The sequence below is a fragment of the Rhagoletis zephyria genome, unplaced genomic scaffold, assembly GCF_001687245.7.
Source record: "Rhagoletis zephyria isolate East Lansing unplaced genomic scaffold, Rhagoletis_zephyria_1.1 Rzeph_scaffold_07642, whole genome shotgun sequence".
NCBI classification, from domain to species: domain Eukaryota; kingdom Metazoa; phylum Arthropoda; class Insecta; order Diptera; family Tephritidae; genus Rhagoletis; species Rhagoletis zephyria.
This window is the reverse complement of record NW_016164724.1, coordinates 7,055-28,234: the sequence shown is the minus strand read 5'-3', so window position 1 is coordinate 28,234 and position 21,180 is coordinate 7,055. Positions and strand designations below refer to the sequence as shown.

The window sequence follows — 21,180 nt, the reverse complement described above, 5'->3', positions numbered from 1 at the left end:
CACTTTTTCGTTACATCGATGTTTGCATTTACTCCGAAATGAACGCAAAAGAAGTTTCATTTCAAAAATATAGAAAGCCAATGTTTATTGAAAGAAACCCACTGATCGAAAACTGACGGATTAGTCGACTGGTTGTTTGTGAGCGGTTAGAAAAAGATGGGTAAGTCGATTATGCGAATTCGACAATTTTTGGTAATCGTCTAACCGATTAATCGACTAGTCGATTAACAAGAGCTCTACTGGAAACTCTGGCCTGTGCAGATAAGAAAAAAAGGTGTACAAAATTGATTCAAAAGATCAGAAATAAGGGCCTACGGTGATGGTATTCCTATGAAGATTGCACAAGGCAGAAACCAGTTTGGTCTACAAACCGAAATTGAAGAGGGATAACGGTAAATCGTTCCACAATACATGCTTTCCAGAATTCCACTACTAGCATCGCCATAAAAATATAATATACATACTTAGTCTTTTTTCAAACTTACCTCCAAAGACGTCTTTTTCAAATACCCATCAAGTGATGTTGTATATAGCACTTTCTTTTCGCAGCACAAATAGGAATGTGTAATATTTTCACTGTGTTTGGCGAATTCTTTTTCCATTTTGAGTGTCTTGGCGCAAAACTGATACAAGCGACCATCTTCACCAGTGGCTACTAACCAACGCTCGTATAAATGTAGCTGTGTCATTGGACTTCTAACATCAATAGTAGAGCAGGGCATATCTGCTAAATTGAATGGTGGTCTACATCACTCACAGTCTGTTCCATATCTGAAACGATTGGACTCGGAAGCGTTCGCGCGTAGCTGCACCAACTGCAGGAGTCTTTTGAGTAGCTGTGGGTGTTGGCATTTGGACCGTTTCAGTTGGTAATTTTGATTTATTAGCTCGCTTTTTAGCAGCTGCGGCACCACCACGCTTACGTGGACCGCGTTTTCGCTTAGCATTTGAGCCAATATTATCGTTAGCTTTACGCTTACGCTGATTTGCGTTTGTGCTCTGCATAGTACGCGCGTTGCCATTTGGGAGCTCTTGTTGAGATGGCTGTGCGTCTAAGTGTGGCGCTGTCGACGCGCCTGGTGGCGACAAAGATGATGTTCTAGCTGCGGCTGCAGCGGCGGCGGCTTCGCGTTTCGGCAGTTCACTGGCCGCTGCTGTCATGGCGGTATTAAGCAAGAAGAATTTCTCATTTTGCAATTGCATTGTTTGCATATCCACTTCCATTTTGTCCCTTTGCAATTTGAGTATCATCTCTTCGATGAACATTTTACGTTTATGCAATTCCATTAACTTCATATCGTATTCACGTAGATTATTCACTACGAATTCGTCCTAAGATATTACGCTGCCGCAATGCTTCTAAATCTACATTGGGAAATAGTGTGCTAGAGATCAAAGATGGCACGCTGGGCATGCCAAAAAGCCCGTTAATACTGTGCTCAAATCCCGTTAAAAGATTTGACGCGCCACTACCACTGAGCTTGTTATCAAGTAATGAGCGATTAGCGGGTGGAGAATGCAGGCCTATGCTGCTGCTCGACTCATTTAACGGCGCGGCAGTGTTGGCGCTTTCGAAAATGCTATTGTGTAATTGTTGTTCATACGCTGTTGCAATACCTTCGGCGTTGGTGGTGGTGATTGTGGTGCTGGTAGTAGTCGGCAGCTGCTGACGTGTTGTCGCACTCGCCAACGATTTGCCATTAGAATCTTCTTGATTAGTGGTGTTGCTCATTTCATGTAAATTGTTGCGCGTTTCAGCGGCTGTATCTGCGCTTGTTTTACGCCTCCCACCACCAGCCGCCGCCGCCGCCTCATCTGCGGTTTTTGCATTGCCAGCACTTTTCCTTCTTACCCCATCTGACGCGCTTGTGTTCATTAATGCCTGGCTATTCACACTTTGATGTGGATTTTTCGTTGGTGATGGCACTGGTGTTCGTTGTGATTGCACGTAATTTTTTCCAACATCATTTTTTTCTGCTGCATTGGCACTTTTCTTATTGCTGCTGCCGCTGCCGCTGCCGCTGCGACTACGACTGCTGCTGCTGCTGCCTTTAACTGCTTGTTGTTTGGAAATTCCATTAGCTTTATCGCCGCCTGCGTCATACCGTCGGCTCATATCTTCTGCTTGTGCCCTGCTTGATTGCGGCTTGTCAGGACTACTTTCGGTCTCCTTTCTTGTTCTGTTACTGCCACGCTCTCTTTTTGCTGCCTCTTTCTGCTTGTTGAAAACACTGACGATTTCACGCATAAGAAACTCCAAAGCAACAGTGCGATCCTCTGATTTTAAATTGGATTGTATTTTCGCAATTTCAGGTTTAGTGAATTTTCGCGTATTATATTCGCTGGTACAGATGCAGGAGATGAAATGTAGGCGCGTATATGTGGAGTTCGAAAATTTATTGCGGTAACGAGCTTTCAAACTCTCGCTGATGCTGGGCAATATGAGCTTCTCAAAGCTTTCGACAACATTTTGCGCATCTACACGCAGTTTTAGTCGTCGACGTTTTACCGATGATGAAACACTTCTGGCTGAAGTCTCAGATTCACTATCGGAACTGCTACTCGAGCTGGAGCTGGAAGAAGACGTACTGCTCGAAGAGGATGACGATTCGACCAGTATTACATCTTTGAGCGTCTTTTTGCGACTATGTTTCCGCGACGTCGAACTTTGGTGCTTCTTTGTAAGTTTTTCCGTTGGCTTTTTTTCGCCTTCAGCCGCCGTAGGCGCTTTAACTGTTTCCGTTAGCTTTGGATCTTTTTGGTCTTCGATTACCGCCTGCTCGTTGTGGCAACTATGTGTTGGTTGTGGTGCTGTTTGTCCTACTTCATTTTGCATTGTTTGTGCGACTTCATTTTGCATTGTTTGTCCCACTTCATTTTGTGTTGTTGTCTCTTTTGCAGCGTCTTTTTTCGCATTATCAGCAACACTTTCTACTACTGGCTGCACTGCTGTTGACGTCGTCTCCACAAGACTTTCCTGTAGTGGTGGCGAGGCATTTATTGCCGTAACATTCCCCCCTTCGCCTACAGCGATTTCGACTACATTTGCGGCGCTTTCGTCCAGTGGATTATCTGATGGCTGCGCGTCTTTTTTATAAAATATCTCTATGCCAAAAGCTTTACGTATCTCCTCCAATACTATATCTGGTATACATATAGCATCGACAATATCATCGGGCACAAAGTTTACATCCTCTGAATCCTTTGCCGCTTCCAGATTCATTGACTTCAACTGCTTGCGTATCTCTTCGCGCAAACGTTTGCGTGCCTGCGCTTTTAACGCCTCATCGAAGCGTGTTCCACTGTTGTTTATTACCTGCTTGATGCCGAACTTATCCATACCGGCAACCTTTTCAATCAGATTTTCTGTGGTACCACTGGAGTTGCTACAAGTCGAAATTTGTCGACGTCTCTTCACAAGATTAGGTCGGCAGACGCGTTTGGTTGGTGTACTCGTAGCTATTACGGGTGCAGGCGCATCTTCGAGCTCGGCTACACTTGAGTCATCCGTTAATTCGATGAGTTCGTTTCGTATAAGTCGTGATAAGGGAATTATAGAGATTCGTGGCTTATCACTGGGTTCTTTAATGGGTGAAACTTTGCATTCAAGGTTGGAGATCTCTTCATCAATACCTTCCCGGTTCTCAGATGAGTCTGATGTGTTTAAATCGATTTCAATGCATGGAATTTCAGGCACCGGAGCTGCGATAATTTCCTCGGCCTCTATGCGAACATTTACTGTATTTATAGCTGACTCATTCGTTTCGATTTGTAAGCTCTTGGAGCTTCCGCTAACTGCACTTATATTTATCACTACGTCACCTTCTTTTTCAATATCAGTCTTATTTTCTTTCGTCGATTGCTTTACGTCAATAGGTTTTTTTTCAGTGTTTTTCGTTACTTTAGTCTTTGAACTGATGGTCGGTTCTTTATCTTTACTTCCTTTGGAAACGTCTCTACTTTTCGCTTGACAGCTTTCTTTTGCAGTTTTTGGTTTTACGGCGAGTATCTTTTTATTAACTTTGTCACTTTGTTTTGCACACACTACGGGTGGTAACTTCAGTGAATTATTTTCTGTGGATTCTGTACTGACTTGGTCTGTACGAGTTTCTACCGTTAAACTATTTTCTCTACTCTTCGTCACATTTTCTGATGTTGATTTCAATTCGTTAGTTTTTGTATTAACTTCACTGCTCTCAGCTACCGCAATTTTATCTTTATCTTTCCCTAAGTTGCTGCCACTTGGATTTTTCCTTGAAATCTCACTGCCTGTTTTAGGGGAGTTTTTTGCCTTGGCACTACTGGGTGTTACTTTGCTGGCATTTTTTGAATCTTTTTTAGGCGGTCTCTTTCTCGGTGAAGTTCTTACTTCGTTTAGTTTACGAATTTGCGTTGGTATTACATTATCTGATTTTTTCTTATCCTTTTCGGTAGCAGTGTTCTGAGTAGAGTTTTTAACACCTACATTTTCAACAATTTTTGATTCTTCTGTAACCGTAACTCGATTACTAGCAGCTGGTGTAGATTCTGATCTTCTTTCGGTTTTTGCGGTTTCTGTTGTATTCGTAATATTTTGAGAACTCAGTGATTTTCTATCAGATTCATTACTGTATGGTGGTACTGAATTATCCCTTCTCCTACCTGTCTCATTTTTTTCATACTTTGAATTAGTATTGCAGTTATTGGAATTATTATTATACATAGAATTATTTATCCAACGACTGTTATTTCTATTATTCGGTCCATTTTTATATCTATTTAAGTTCCATTGTGATCGGTAGTAAGGTGGATCAGACCGTTGCGAAAAAATAATATTTGGTCGATGATATGGCTCCGATGGGTTCATATACTGAAAGTTGTTTTATAAAATTTCGTTAGAGAATGGCGTATGTATTTTTAGAAGATCGCAGCAAGCTTAGAGGAAAATGTTGCTTAATTATTATAATTACCTTATTTCGCGGGCGGTCTCCTGTGTAATCTCTGTGCGATGGACCATAATAATTATATCGTCGGCTGTAAATGGAAAAAAATATATATATATAAAACATTAAATTTACAGTGGTGGTCACATAAATAGGGACACTACTGCTCTTTTAAGTTTTAACCATTTATTTGACGTTGTTACGCATTTTGTTCCGTACAAAGTATATGTTCGGACATTTTTTATACGGAGAAAATGAGCAGCACCGTCAGCAAAAAAAAAATTTTCAAAAATCAACGCGAATTCTTAGCCGATTAAAATCTGCACAATTTTTGAATGGGCTATAATAAAGCATCCCCGAATTTTTTCTCGCTTTACCGATTAAAAGGTATATGTCCATACTAGTTTTGCACTTTCTCTGTATTCTACGCTCTCTGAGTTTTGGTCAATGTTGTCATCGAATATTCCCTTGATCCGAGTTAAGTATGGGAATTAACTCTAGGACTTAATCCGGATTAAGTGCAGTTAATTCTCAAGATAACTCTGAATTAACGAGTTGATCCGGATCAACGCTGCCGTCTGTTTAAGCCTTTGAAACTTAAGCGGGTTTCACTGTATCATTAAAAATAGGACGTTCTCTTTACTCCAGAGCGAATCGTTGCTATTTAAATTTTCAACAACAGGCTTTTATACATGCAGCTAATAAGAGCCTGGCAAATGTTAGTAAATTTTTACAGTATTTACTTATGTATGTATGTAAAACGCCCTGTGATTTGTTTTCATATTTTTGTATTTACCCCTCCAGCCATTAATTTGCGTTCACCTAAATTAAATCTTGTGAGAAAAAAAATTCTACTGCCAACAAAAAGCGCATTACGTTTCTTCCCATCAAAACAACAAAAGAATAATTCATGTAATTTCGTAACGTGCTACAAATTCTATAAATTTCGACCACTACTTCTCCTCGCTGGCACCTACACACTTTTGGCGAGTGAAGGTAAGAAAACGTATAGAAACAAAGAGTCGCGGATAAACTTAACAAATTTAAAATTTATAACCTTGAGAAGAAGTCTGTGCAATATGCTAGCAAGAAATTTGGCTTGCTGAAGTTGGAGTACGTGAGAAAGTAAAATAAAAAAGAATGTCTCCTTACAAAAGCAAATTTTTCCGCGTACACAACCACAAATCTCGTTCATTTGCACCTTTCTGAACTAATTAAAAATTTCGCTGTGAATACATAATTTGACTGCAACAAGACTTTGACTTATGGTCGGAACATTGAAAGGATTTGCAAGGTGATTTAAATACTTACAAATTTATGTACATATGTACATTAGGGTTATGATTTTTTTACGCTTTTTTTAAATTTTGATTTGCCTGTGCTTGCATTTAATGAACTTTTGTCCATATATTACTTTTTTGGCGATAGTTTTGTTGGTTCGTGAAAATACCTCCCGCGCACACTATCTTTTCATTTACAAGGCTGTTGCATGGCAAAGCCCCATACCTAGTATAAAAATTCGACCGAAATTCCTTTTTGCCTACGAAGTTTTGATTTAAAAACGATGTGTATCAGCACTAAATCCACAAATCTATTTTACTTTAATAAAACCATAAAACTTTTGAGAAGAAAAACATGTTTGAATATTAATTTTCTCCACTTAGAAACTGATAATAAATTCTGCTATGTGCGAGAGTTTTTTTTTATAATTTATCAAAATTGTTGTTATTTTTTGGAAATGTATACAAAAGTTCATCGTTTGCCACCACAGGCATTTAAATCTAAAAAAAATCATAACCCTAATGTACACAGTATGTACTTACATGTAGACGTGTGAAAGTGAACTTTATATTGTAAGAACTAAATGTGATTTGTAAAAATTACTGCTGAGGAGTGGTAAGAATTCACGAGAGAAAACTTCCGCGCGCCTTTGTAGGGATACTTGAACGAGGCGAAGTTTCATTTCATCAATTATTGAAGTTGAATTTGTAATGCGTAAATTCGTTAGTTTCGGGGTTTTATTGATTTCTAAACATTCGTAAAAATCGTATGGCGTTCCGTATTTCCACAGATTCAGTATACATACACTGACGGCAGAAATAATAGACTCGTCGTACTTTGAAGAGTTTTGGCTATATTTCTTAATTTATTTATGTTTAATATTTTTTTTTATAAAAGCTCAGGTAGTTATTCAAAAAACATCATATAAACCCGCTTTCCAAACTTTGAACAAAAATTATAAAACAACAAAACAAATTTTCACCAAATTTTCAAACTTGTAGCCCATTCAAATTTAGTATAATAATGTGTGAGTTTTAAGTGGCTAGAAAATACCGTTGATTTTTGACAATTTTTTTGTTGACGATACTAAGCTTTCTCTTCCATATAAAAAAATTGTCGATCACACTTTGTATGGGAAAAAATGCGTGACACCGTCAGCAAAAAAAAAAATTCTTAAAAACCAACGGTATTTTGTAGCCAAATGAAACTTGCACTTTATTACACAAAACTGCATACCAAAGATTTTTCTAAAAATTCTGAATAAACAGTTTGAACATTTGTCGAATTTTTATAATTTTTATACAAAGTTTGAAGAAATGCGCTTCGTCGGAATTGTTGAGGAACATCAATACTAGGGTGGGGCGGTAACACAAAATTTTGCGTTTCGAAATTTTAATAGCGGGGAATCGTTGGCTATCGTCGTCAATAGAATGATTCCATTTATTTCTAGATCGGTTAATATTTCTGTCACCCTTTTTGAAAGTAATATTGAGTTATTTGTAAATTCATAACAAATAACGTAATTTATCAAAATCATTTTTGGAAAAATTCTAGGTATGCCGTTTTGTGGGCCATTCAATTTTAGAACAATAAATTGCAAGTAAGACTTACCTTTGATTTTTGACCATTTACGGCGTAAATTTTACGCTGTTGCTTATTTTCTCCATATAAAAAGAATCTCGAATATACTTTGTATAGAACAATATGCGTAACACCATAAACAACAAAAATAAAAAAAAAAAAATCTGCGGTATTTGGTAGCCACTTTAAACATGTACTTTATTATACTAAATTCAATGGCCTAAAAAACTGCATACCTAGAATTATTTGTTTAGAATTTAGAAAAATCGCAAATTTTTTTTCTTTCCGCTCCAACCTAATCACTACTATATATGTAACTCTTTATAGCTACGGATTTTTGCTATACTGATAAAAATTTACGATTATAACTTGAATTGAGGACCACGATAGTGAAATATTAAGGCTGAGGTTAGTCAGGATAAGGTAAGCGAGTTCTTGGAATTGAACAAATTTGCAACAAGGGTTCTAGGGCTATTGAACGGATTCTTTCACAATGACGTATAACAACAACAACTCTGCCACAACCTACAGCATGAATAGATATACATATTAGGACGGGTCGAGAAACACAAAATGTTTGATACGAAAATTGTATAGGTTTTAAAAGGTACTAATTAATACCTTACTCTAGAACAAATGAAAATAAGAGTGGGAATATCGATTTTTAAAATTTTTACAACGACTTCTATCATAAAATCAATAAATCATAAAAAAATAAATAGGGCAAATTAAAAGTAAGTAACATCAATATTTTAATCAATTAATATATTAAGAAGGAATTAAAGATTAATTGATAAAAATATTGAATGTCACTTACTTTTAATTTGCCCAATTAATTTTTTATGATTTTATGGGGGGAAATAAATTCCGGATTTGATCTACACAAGTCGTTGGAAAAATTTGAAAAATTGGTATTCCCACTCTTATTTTCAATTTTTTCGCAGAGAAACCGGATTTATTTTCTTGAATAAGAGATTAAAATAGCACCTTTCAAGACCTATACAACTTTCGTATTAAACATTTTGCTTTTTTCGACCCGTCCTAATACATAGATCTTTCCATTTGTGCCTTGAAAGCATCTAACGATTGGATCAATATCTTAATGAATTAAAACACTATGCTGAACACTTGCATTGTTATTGTTACTACAACCTTTATTTCGAGCATTGCTAGCATACTAAAAAGCATTTATTTTTAATTTTGTCTTTTATTTTGGTGTCATTTCTGGTAAGCCAATGCACATGTATNTGAATTAAAACACTATGCTGAACACTTGCATTGTTATTGTTACTACAACCATTATTTCGAGCATTGCTAGCATACTAAAAAGCATTTATTTTTAATTTTGTCTTTTATTTTGGTGTCATTTGTGGTAAGCAAATGCACATGTATGTATATATTTAGCTTTGTATGCCAATCCGAAATTAATAGTTTATTTAAAAAATTGGGTAGTTTCGTATCGGGGATGTAGCTCAGATGGTAGAGCGCTCGCTTAGCATGTGAGAGGTACGGGGATCGATGCCCCGCATCTCCAGGACGTACTTTTTTTTTGTTTTTTTACATATTGTTTTAATATTTTTATTAGTTGCTAATTATAGAAAAAGTGCACTCTGAGGTGTAATAATAACCCTGTGAAAAGTGAATTTTGGATTTTTTGTTTTTTTACATCCTTTTGTAATTCAGGTGACAGNATTAGTTGCTAATTATAGAAAAAGTGCACTCTGAGGTGTAATAATAACCCTGTGAAAAGTGAATTTTGGATTTTTTGTTTTTTACGTCCTTTTGTAATTCAGGTGACAGTGTGGGTTATGAATTTTTTCATTTCAGGCGACGAGATGTACGTACGATATATGTAAGTACACTGGAAAATTTATATAAAGTTGATTTTGTATGGCTTTGTTTAAAGAAAATTATTTGAATCATGTTATCCATGGTGCACACTGCTTGCAAGATAAAAGCTATGGCCTAAACTACAGTGGCGCCTTTGGGCAAGTGATTTTAACCTAAATGGATAGGAAATACTGCAATATATATATATATATATATATATATATATATATATATATGAAAAAATTAGATCGCTCATCTCGAACTAAATATTTCCATAATACATACATATGTATACACTGAGCCAAAAGCACAATAGTTTTTCAACCAAGATATTGTTTTAATATTTCCATGGCAAATACACCGATTGTAATACATGTAATTGAAGTTTAACAGTTCAAAGCACATTTGTACATGTAATTGAAGTTTAACAGTTCAAAGCACATTTGTATATCTGGCCGTAGCTAAACGTGTAGAGATGCTTGCTGTTATTTATTAGCTTCTAGCGTTCGAATGCCATTAGATTGCAACATGCGATTATTTTAATTTTTATGTATTTTTGTTTTTGGGTTTTCTTAGTTACGAAAAAGCATCTGTGAAGTGAAGAATAAAATCAAAAGACGAAGAAAATTAATTCAAGTGGAACATTTGAAGACAAATTTGCAGAACGGTTGTAGCTGGGTGTGAAGAAATGCTTGCTGTTATTTGCTAACTTCCATAATGTCCTGGCTCGAATCCTGTCAGAGGCATCATGTTAAAATGATAATAAAAAATTTTGTTTTGTGTATATCCGAATTAAGAACAAGCATCTGTGAAGTGCACAAAAAAGCTTGTACGAACGAAAAAATTGACATCCAAAATTTTGTTTAATGTATATCACCAAAATTAAAATATCAACCATAGCATTGTTTATATTAAACAGAAATCACTTTGATTCCTTTCCAAGTTTGAATTGGNATATATATATATATATATATATATATATATATATTTGAAAAAAGTAGATCGCTCATCTCGAACTAAATATTTCCATAATACATATACACTGAGCCAAAAGCACAATAGTTTTTCAACCAAGATATTGTTTTAATTTTTCCATGGTAAATACACCGATTGTAAGACATGTAATTGAAGTTGAACAGTTCATTTGTATATCTGGTCGTAGCTAAACATGTAGAGATGCTGGCTGTTATTTGTTAGCTTCCAGTAGGTTCGCGTTCGAATGTCATTAGATTGCAACATGTGATTATTTTTATTTTTATGTATTATTGTTTTTGGGTTTTCTTAATTACGAAAAAGCATCTGTGAAGTGAAGAATAAAACCAAAAGACGAAGAAAATGAATTCAGGTGGAACATTTGAAGACAAATTTGCAGAACGGCTGTAGCTGGGTGTGGAGAAATGCTTGCTATTATTTGCTAACTTCCAAAAGGTCCTGGCTCGAATCCTGTCATAGGCATCCTGTTAAAATGATAATAAAAGATCGTTGTTTTGTGTATATCCGAATTAAGAAAAAGCATCTGTGAAGTGCACAAAAAAGCGTGTACGAATGAAAAATCTGGCAACCAAAACTTGTTTAATGTAATATCATCAAAATAAAAAATATCAACCATAGCATTGTTAATATTAAAAAAAAAAACACTTTGATTCCTTTCCAAGTTTGAATTGGGTAATATGTATTAACCAATTTTTGGTTGGATTTTTTCTTAGTGTACCAGTACCTACATAATTGCAGTAAATTAAAACAAAAAAATCAATACGCTTTTGTTAAGGGAGTATTTGCGATCACTGTTAGAAAAACCGGTTACTAGTTTTAGATGTTGATCGAACCTACACTTACGGCAAAAATATTGGCACAGAGAATTTTTCACAATATATGAAAGCGATTTTTAGTCCTATCTTTCCATTAATTTTTTATAAAAATATTATGCAGAGGTCATGGAAATTTCAACTTTTTAATCAGATTTGACTGATGAATTTTTTGTAGGCCACCAAATTTTAGTACAATAAAGTGCAAGTGCAACTATTTTCCATAAAAAAAATTGTTCGAAAATACTTCACTCAAAAATACTACTCAAAAATCAAGGCGATTTCTTAGCAACCTCAAACTAGCATTATATACTAAAATCTTATGGGCTACAAAACTGCATACTCAAAAAATATTGATCAATCAAATCTGATTAAAAGTTGAACTATATTTTTATGTTTTTGTTGTAGTATGAACCATATTTAAAAAAACAAAATTTTGCAGAAAAAATAAAAATTGTTGCATATATTGTAAAAAATTCTTTGTGCGAATACGGTATGCACCCTAACTAGTAAAATTTACACAATTAAAAGCTGAACGCATATAACGCATTGTATAAAAAGAATTTATTAAAATTAAAATTATTACTCAATATATTGTTTGTGAAGTTCAGGATGAAAGTCCATTAAACAAAAAGTTTAAGCAGAAAAATTCCTTTTCTAGGCATACATACACTAGCCGACAAATGAAAGTGTACACCTTGTTCTAATATAATATTCACAATTATTTTCAAGAGAAATTTCACAATTTTTTTTTATTAACAATTTTTTTCATTGATTATTTATGAAAATATAGTATATACCATGTAAATCAAAGTTTCACACTTTAGATAAGATTCACAAAAATTAAAAAAAAAAATCATAAAAATTTTAAATTTTTTATTCAGAATTTGTGGAAAATTTTTGAGTATTTATGCAGTTTTGTAGCCTATTCAATTTTATTCTTATGAAGTGCAAGTTTTAACCGGCTAAAAAATTGCGTTGATATTTGAGACTGTTTTGAGACTGCATTTGCGGTTTTTTTACATAACATATGCAATTTACAAAAACTGGCGTTGATTTTTGGAAATTTTGTTGCTAACGGTCTCTCGCATTTTATTTCATGAGAAATTCATATTTATAAGGAAAGAAGTGCAAAAATTCGTCACCAAAAAAAATTCACAAAAATCAACGCGATTTTTTAGCCGACTAAAATTGAAAGACAGACTTAAAAAGAATATGCTAAAAAACTGCATAGACGAAAATTTTCTAGAAATTCTGATTAAAAAGTTGAAAATTTTGATGAAATTTTTTTTTAATTTTTGTCAACTTTATATGTATAAAGTGTGAAACTTTGATTTATATGATTTACAATCTAGAATGAACTATATTTTCATAAATAATTATCTGATGCATAAAACTGCGTATGAAAATAATTGTGAATATTATATTAGAACAACGTGTACACTTTCATTTGTTGCCTAGTCTATGTATATAAACTTTAGTAGGAAACTGAATCAGCAAACGGATGAAAAATCCGATTTATTTACGAAAATTTTTTATATTCAGATACGTTTCCGAATATTTTGCTGGCTGTGATATTTCTTTACATACAGACATACATACGGGCATATATTGCTCAGTCGCACCACACGTTCACTTTTCATTTTACCAAAAAAATTTAATATGCAAGAAACGTTTGACCACAACTCAAGAAATTTATTTGGTGTTGATTGCAAAAGGATTCCTTTTGTCAACTTAATTTACACCCAGCTTTATGTATACTTAAGAAATCGCACAATTTTGCTAAAAAGACGGCGGAGGTGAGGTATGTAACATAAAAATGTGATTCTGGCATAATGAGCAGCGAAAAGTCAAACGGAAATTTGCGTCAACGCAGATCGAAGGGACGCTGGAAAGAATTTCTTTTTTTTTTATTTAAATAAATAGAAGAGAGCAACTTGGAAGAGGACAATATTTAATGAACTTGTAGACGTGCATGAGCTCGCTGTACAGTCATTCACAAAAGCTTCGATTTTGTGAACAACTGATTCGACGTAGAAATACTGTCACACAGCGACAGCGAAGTCAATTAAAAAGTCTCTGTCAAATACGTGACTTAAAATATTTGTTAAGGAGTAATGCGGGTAATAAGAATAAGACAAGCAGGTAAAAAGTGTGTAAAGAAGTTGTGGGAACAGTAAGTGGCGGATGGTGTGGGCGATGGGAGTGCAAGCAAACACTTAGTTTTGTAATACAAATACTTTGGGAACACTTTCGAGTAGAATGCGAAAGTGCTGTGAAGACGCTCACGAGTGCTCGATAAATATTTTGCCAACAACAAAACGAGACAACTTAAAAATGTACTACTCTACTCTGACTGCTTTAATAGCAACAAACAAGTAGCAAGTTAAATGACAATGAAAATTAAAATTACAACAAAAAGTTGTGCGTCGCCAGGTGTAGAAGTTATAAAAAGGGGATATGGTGTTTGCTGATTTGGGGAAAAATGGTAAAAGTTAACTTGCCACAAAGCGTGTGTAAAGAGCGTTCAAGCAATACAAACGCCACAGTTGACATTAATTTCGCGTGTAACATTGAGTTTTATGAGACTCATAAATACGAGACAAGCGCAACGTATGTATGTAACTCTTTTGCTTTTTCTTGGATAACCAAGCTGAAAAGTTTAAGGTAAGGCAGGTGGGAAGCACCCACCCATTTAGAACAGCGGCGGTAAATGAGCTGGAGCTTCAATGCGGCTTTAGATATGTAGCTCGGTGGGGGAAACTAATTGTTGCTTGTGTAGATTCATGTTTGGCTTGATAAAATAATAATATAACTGTAGTAATTCTTGTCTCAAAAACTGTACATACACACGCGTGTAGAAGGGTTGATGTGCAACAGCTTGAGGTAATTTTCAACTTTGTGAAACAAGTGTTTTCATGTTTCGTAGCTTTTAATGAGCACAACGACTGTGATGGCTGGCATATGTATGGGAGAAGATTACATTTCACTCTTTGGGAGTGTAAGGGCAGGAAAGTACCTACTAAGATTGGCAGTCGTATTGCGTAATTAAACATTTGCTAAGACACTTAAATTACTGTTTAATTGTTTTAAGCAAAAAGAAATTTTTTAAACTGACATGATGGTAAAAAGAAATAAAAATGAACAGTGAAGCAATCGCGGCGTTCTTTCTTGCTCTTTTCACAAAGAATAAAAATTTAAGTAGCATTAGGATTCGAATTTCGAAAGAATTTTAAACATGGTCCCATAACGGTTATAACTTTTATTGAAAAAAATAACCTGAGTTTTATTTATTTCTCAAAAAAATATAGAGCTCCGAAAGTAATCGTTATTTTTTGAGTTTTATGTTCCCAAGCAAAAATCGCACTAAAAAATCAATGTTATTTTCTGAGCAATAAATAGACCTAAAAAGCGTGTGAGTTTCAAATTCTGATGTGTATGTTATGATAATTGTTAACCATGTTTATTGTTTATCGTTCAAATAAAGCAGACTCCCTGAGGAAGGCGCGAAATACGTTGAAACGCGTAGGAGTAAAAAAGGAAAATTTTATCTTCGCTTTAATTCCAACGGCCGAAGTAGCTCATACCCAGCACATAAAATCATTGCCGCTGACGATATTCTAAATAACAAAAAGCATATATGAGTACTCCTGTGCTGATTTTATAGTAGTAAGCCATAAATTAAAAAAAAAAAAACGTCTACAACAAGTTAAATCCAAATTTTATCTTTTTTTTATTATCTGAAAATTTGGATAAATAATAGCCTAAGAGTTTTGAAATAGTAACTTTTACATAGCTATCTTTTTTTTAGCTTTTCGCGTTCTCTCTTCCATGAAGATTGGTCCACTTCTTTTTTACGACGTCTTCCACTAGGCACCGAAACTACCACGTTTTCTTGCAGTTTTCTAACTTCATCAGAAGATGAAGACTTTCGAACTTGTATAAATACGTACAATAAATATTATAGCGACTTTTGAAAGTGTATGTATACATACAATAAGTATTATAGCGACTTTTGCTAGAGTAACTAACATTTGATGCTATTTTTTTCAGAATATATAAGGATTTTGCACTGTATTGTTAGCGGACATGAAACTACTTTAAATACTGGTACGTTGACCACCAAAAACTAAAAATCGAAAAAATTTTACATGGGACACTTTGCAAGGAGACTACTCATATGTTGGTTTACTTTTTACTTAGTGTGCTTTTTTTAAGTGAAATTNTGCAAAATTTTGTACATAAAATAAAATAACACTTTTTAATATACAACGCTTTTATAAATGGACTAAAAATTATAAAATAAAATAATGTAAAAAAAATATTTTTTAAAAACAAGCTTTTATTTAACCTGTACAATCAAAGGAATAAAATGAAGTAGTGTAACAAAAGATTTTTTAGCAAAAAAAATTTTAAAAGCTTGTTTTTATAAAATATATTTTTTACATTATTTTATTTTCTAATTTTTAGTCCATTTATAAAAGCGTTGTATATTAAAAAGTTTTTTTTTATTTTATGTACAAAATTTTGCAATAGATATTAAAATAATTCTACTTGTAATGAAAGAGAACAGAAGACTTGGCAAGCAAAATGTTGTTTGCTTACGTTTTGTATAAACATACATATGTACATATAGCAGCAGTTAATTTTATTTAAAGAAATGGCGTGTCGTCCATTTCCGCTGTAGCATGGCATATATTTAGGCGCAATATTTAACTTCTTCTGGCGGGGCGACATCTGGAGTCTTCTAATTGTATCGCCTTTATATGATGCCTACAACGAGGTTCATATCTAGACTAGGTTGATATCTAGAATTTGCAACAAATAGCTTTGCTACACTACCGCCGCGGCGCGCCGGCAGCTTTAACAATTTTATAGTGGTTTTACGTTCTTTGGCAAATTACGCTCTGTTAGCCATAAATCTTACTATTGGACCATATGGGGAATTCCTTTTTGTTTAAATTGCATTGTCATCGTGATTGGAACTATGCTGAAAATTTCAAGTCTCTAACTTGTCGGGAAGTCAGTTTAAAATCGATTGGAAATTTCCGCGATTTGCGCGGGATGACCAAGTTAAATAAAAGCTTATAATAATCGTTATTTGCGGTGGCTGATTTTAAACCGAAAAAGGAAAAGTTATCTACACTAGAATTAAATTTCGTGCAAATTGTCAGCAGTATATCGATATAGTTATCTAATCTCGAGTTTCTCAATTTAAATAGACAACTACTTTGAACATAGAAATTGAAACATAAAATTAACTTATAACTAGTTAAGCTGTTGTTCATTTTAGCCAACTTTAAGGGTGGTCTTCACTCTCATGCATTGCATATAAAACGGAACCAACCAAAATGCGTGCGTTACTTGCATTTTTAATTCAAAACAATGTACTCGTACATACATACTAGGGATGTTTCGAATATCATATCTTCGCATTCGCGAATGTGAATTTTAGGAATGCGATTGTGCGAATGCGAATGTTAGAAATAATATTAAATAAGCTATAATCTGTCGGCCGCTGTGGTGTAGTGGTAAGCAGTGCGCGCTTTCACTCATCAGCACCTGGGTTCAAGCCCTGGTCAAAGCAACATCGCAAGAAATAAAATAAAAGGTTTTTTTAACAGCGGTCGTCCCTCGGCAGGCAATGGCAAACCTCCGAGTGTATTTTTGCCATGAAAAACAGCTTCTCATAAAAATACAATCGCCGTTCGGAGTCGGCGTAAAACTGTAGGTCCTTCCGCTTTGTGTGACAACATCAAGGCGCACGCCACAAATGAGGAGAAGCTCGGCCAGACACTAACATATGTGTAAGCGCCGTTTTTATTACTTAAAAATTTTGTAAATTATTAGAACATTGAACGAGTGCTTAACCTATACAGTGCTTTAATCTAGTAGTCAAAGTTCAAAAGGGGCATATTATATTTCAAAAAACAGTAATTTTGCTGCTTTTTCTCCCATGAGGCGATTTCGTAGAGGCTCGTATATAAGGCCGGCTGCACTGAACAATTGCTCACTTGGAACGCTGGCGGGTGGAGCGCGCAAAAATTTTTGGACCAGATGTGTCGATTTGTCGCATTTTAGTTTCATTTCCTACCAACCTAGAGGATTTTCACCGAGATGAGCTCATTTTTCTTTACGATAGGCCTTCAATTGAGCTTTAATTTCACATTTTTTAATGTCTCTAGGTTCTACACTCGAGCCTTCGCTTTCGCTGGAGGAATCTAAAATTATTTCTATGTTGCTTATAAGACTTTTATCAGTACTTCAATACCATCAATGTTGCTTGATATACTACTTAACTGTTTAGCGCCTGAAGCTAACACCCGGTTATTGACCGCATCCTGGTTAAATATATTAACAATATTAGAGTGGACTCTCTGCTCATGTACTCATTCGCATTCGCAAAACATTCGTATCATTTGATGCGAATGCGAATGTCGAATGCGAATGAGTAAAATGATGCGAATCATTCGCATAACGAATGCGAATGCAAATATTCGCAACATCCCTGATACATACATATGCAGCAATGATATTGCTTTTAATTGTCGTTTTGATTATGTTTAGCCATGCACTTTTCGTGTAACGCTTTAACGTAAAAGATTCCAATTTTATAACGGGGATGTAGCTCAGATGGTAGAGCGCTCGCTTAGCATGTGAGAGGTACGGGGATCGATGCCCCGCATCTCCAATGATATATATTTTTGAAAATATTAGATAACCACTTTTCGACAGAATTTATTTTTTTTTCATTGAAATTGGATCATTCAGGGTTGTGTCATTAAGATTTTTGATTAGTTATTTGATTCATCGACTAAACAAAAAATAAAGTTTATTTATGATTTGATTCGTTGAACAGAAGTAAAATTTATTTGTGATTTGCTTGGTCGGACAAATAAACTTTATTTGAGATTTGATTTGCATTGGAAAAAAACTCGAAAGTCGTGTTTGCGTTATATAAAAAAAAAATTTTTTGTTGGAAAAATCCCGAGTCAAATTGATTTGCTGGAAAATTGAAATCACAAATACAATTAATTTTTTGTTTGGTTGACGAATAAAATCATTTTTTTATTCAATGTACAAATCTTTTCTTAAATCCAAAGGAATGCTGGGCGCTTATTTTGAAGACCTATTACTATTTGGATGGAATTAAAAAAATCGTAAAAACGCTGAACTAAATGTATTGAGCTAAAAGGAGGCTATGTTGAGTCTTTTATTATGATAGGGGTACTTAGGACTACACCGACGGCGGCACTCTACACCCTGTTGCATCTGTTGCCGGCGGACCTATCGGCCAAGAATATAGCGTCAAAAACTGCAAGCAGGCTTTATGCTACGGATCAGTTTGTGTGCAGGTCTTACGGTCACAGTAGTATATCGTCGACTTTACTTGGACGATTTGCACTTTGGGATGAACTTCGAAGCCACCGTAGAGGTCCAAAGCTGACGTCAGATCATGATGAGTGCTGGCGCCATGAATGTCTATACAGACGGATCGAAGATGGAGAAGGGCGTAGGGACGACAGTCGTATGCGTAGAGCTCGGCCCCAACAAATCCTATAAGTTGCCAAAGTATTGCAGCATTTTCTAGCGGAGGTATTGGACACAAGGAAGGCGGCGGAGCTACGGAACAGCACTCCATAAAACAAGTAGGTGAATCTCTATATAGACAGTCAGGCTGCAATAAAGGTGCTACTATCCCACATCACTTCCTCTAGAAGTGTGGCGGAGTGCAGAGCAGCTCTGAATTTGATACACACCAATGGTGACATAGTCGCGGACAACGAAGAGGGAAATCATGCTGATAGATAAGGTGCTGATTTCCTTCCAAGCGATTAAAGGGGAACTCGACCGGTCAATGATCCGGAAGACGCAGAAGGCGTGGAATAAAATGCAAGGCTGCAAGGTGTCCGGGGTTATGTGCAGAGCGAATGCCATGAATCACGAATTTTCTCCTTTCCCTCAAGAGGGAGGATGCTAGGCTACCGGTGGGTGTTGCCTGCTGGAATCGTACGCTCATAAACTGGCTCTGACTAATGATCAGATCTGTAAAAGATGAAAAACGCAGGAAGAGACGGAGCATATCCTCTGCGAGTGTCCTGCTCTTAGTAGACTACAGGTTAGTCTAGTGGGAGCAAGCTTTCTACCTAATCGGGAAGCCGCCACCAAGGTCGGGTATAACAAGTTGTTCCAGTTTGCCAAGAGGACTGCGATGTTCTTTAACATTGCTCCAGGTAACGCTTTGAGCCTTAATGCTCTCTGCGAAGCCACATAAGGGCTTGCCGGCATACCTAACCTACCTATGTATGTATGTGTTTTATTACAAAAATCACTGACTTTTTAAATGGCTCTCGTACAGAGTACCTACATGTATGTATCAATTCAGCCACAATGAAAAGAATCGTTGTAATGGAGTAATATTTGTTGTTTTTCCTAACAAACCGAAAACAAATTTTATGTGGGAAACAGCCGTCAAATGCGTCGCGCGCAAGGTGGGCGCCAACAATGTTTTACTGTCGAAATCATTTATCACATATGCAACTAAACATATGAATATACGAGTATGTACATACTTACATACCTATGAACATAGAGATATGCAAAGGGAATTGCAAATCCACAATATTCCGGGTACTGGAGTAACTCCTTTGGGTGGCGCGATTTGCGGCGAATACAGAAGCTGTGGCGCAAGCTGTACGATATGCCTTGTTTGTTTGGTAATAAAGCGGCAGCAGCAGCAACAAAAACAACACCAAGCTGTATGGAATTTCTAAACTCAACACATTTCAATACTTGCCTTCCCCTCCCTGTATGCTGGCAACGGTGTACAGCAACAACTGGTTGTTGAGCAACTCTATTTCATTGAAAGTAGCTGCGGCAGGCAGCCTCTTGAGGCATTTGCTGCTGCTGCATGGTGGGTGGCCAGGCGCATCTCCATGTCATTGTCGTCAAAAACATCACTGAGGACCAAGTTCAAAAGTTGCTTTTGTAAACAACAAATAAACGCCGTTGGGTCGAACAATCTTCGCCTCAGCTAGCTAGCCTGTCTGACAGCTTGCTCGCTGCTTCTTGCCTTCTATGTAGATATGTATGTGTGTGTGTCTCTACATATCACTAATGTTTTCGTTTAAAAATTAAAACAAAAGCTGTCGTCATAAATAGCACGCCATGTATCATTGGCATATCCTTGCGCTACCTCCAACCTTCAGCACACCCAATCGCTGTATTTGAGCGAGTGACGCCAGTGCCACCATATTCGCGTATATGTATACTTTTATATGAACACACAATCTTTCGCGTAGGGGGATCGAGATTTTTTGCTGTTTAATTGCTTAACAGCCAAGTTGAAAATGAAAAAGCAAGTAAACAAACATTGGCATATTGTCTGATTTATACCTTTTACTATGGCGTGGATATGGAACAGCGGCAGGGATAGGACTACAGCAGTGGCTGATATTAGGTAAATGAATTAACGCGCGCTGGGAAATTTTGGGGAGTGGGAAAAAGAAAGAAATTATTTATAAGTGGATACAAGTTTGTACATATTCGTATGTGAGCAGAGACAGAGTTGCCATAGATACAGAGACGATAGCTTTTGGATAGGTACTGATATCGGACGGGAAAATACTTTTTCCCACCAATTCAACTTCAACGAAGTTACCTGGTATATCTTATAGCACACGTTTGTTATCCTATTTTAAATCTTTTTAGGGGACTCAGACACACTCCAAAAGTTAGTAATCATACGTCGTAGTCAAAAT

General features: G+C 35.8%; 1 protein-coding gene and 2 non-coding genes across 3 annotated transcripts; 2 read left to right on the top strand and 1 right to left on the bottom strand.

Moving 5' to 3' along the window:
- Positions 1 to 485: 485 nt before the first annotated feature.
- Positions 486 to 20,105, bottom strand: LOC108374361 (serine-rich adhesin for platelets-like; the record flags this gene model as incomplete). The annotated part of the gene is given in 6 exon segments (XM_017630353.1): positions 486 to 696; positions 758 to 1,329; positions 1,331 to 3,883; positions 3,926 to 4,849; positions 4,950 to 5,013; positions 20,001 to 20,105. Coding segments are annotated over 4 exon segments (4,257 nt in total), but the record flags the coding sequence as incomplete, so codon positions are not given.
- Positions 9,246 to 9,318, top strand: TRNAA-AGC (transfer RNA alanine (anticodon AGC)). Its single transcript has one exon. It is a non-coding gene; the product is annotated as a tRNA-Ala (tRNA).
- Positions 18,038 to 18,110, top strand: TRNAA-AGC (transfer RNA alanine (anticodon AGC)). Its single transcript has one exon. It is a non-coding gene; the product is annotated as a tRNA-Ala (tRNA).
- Positions 20,106 to 21,180: the final 1,075 nt, after the last annotated feature.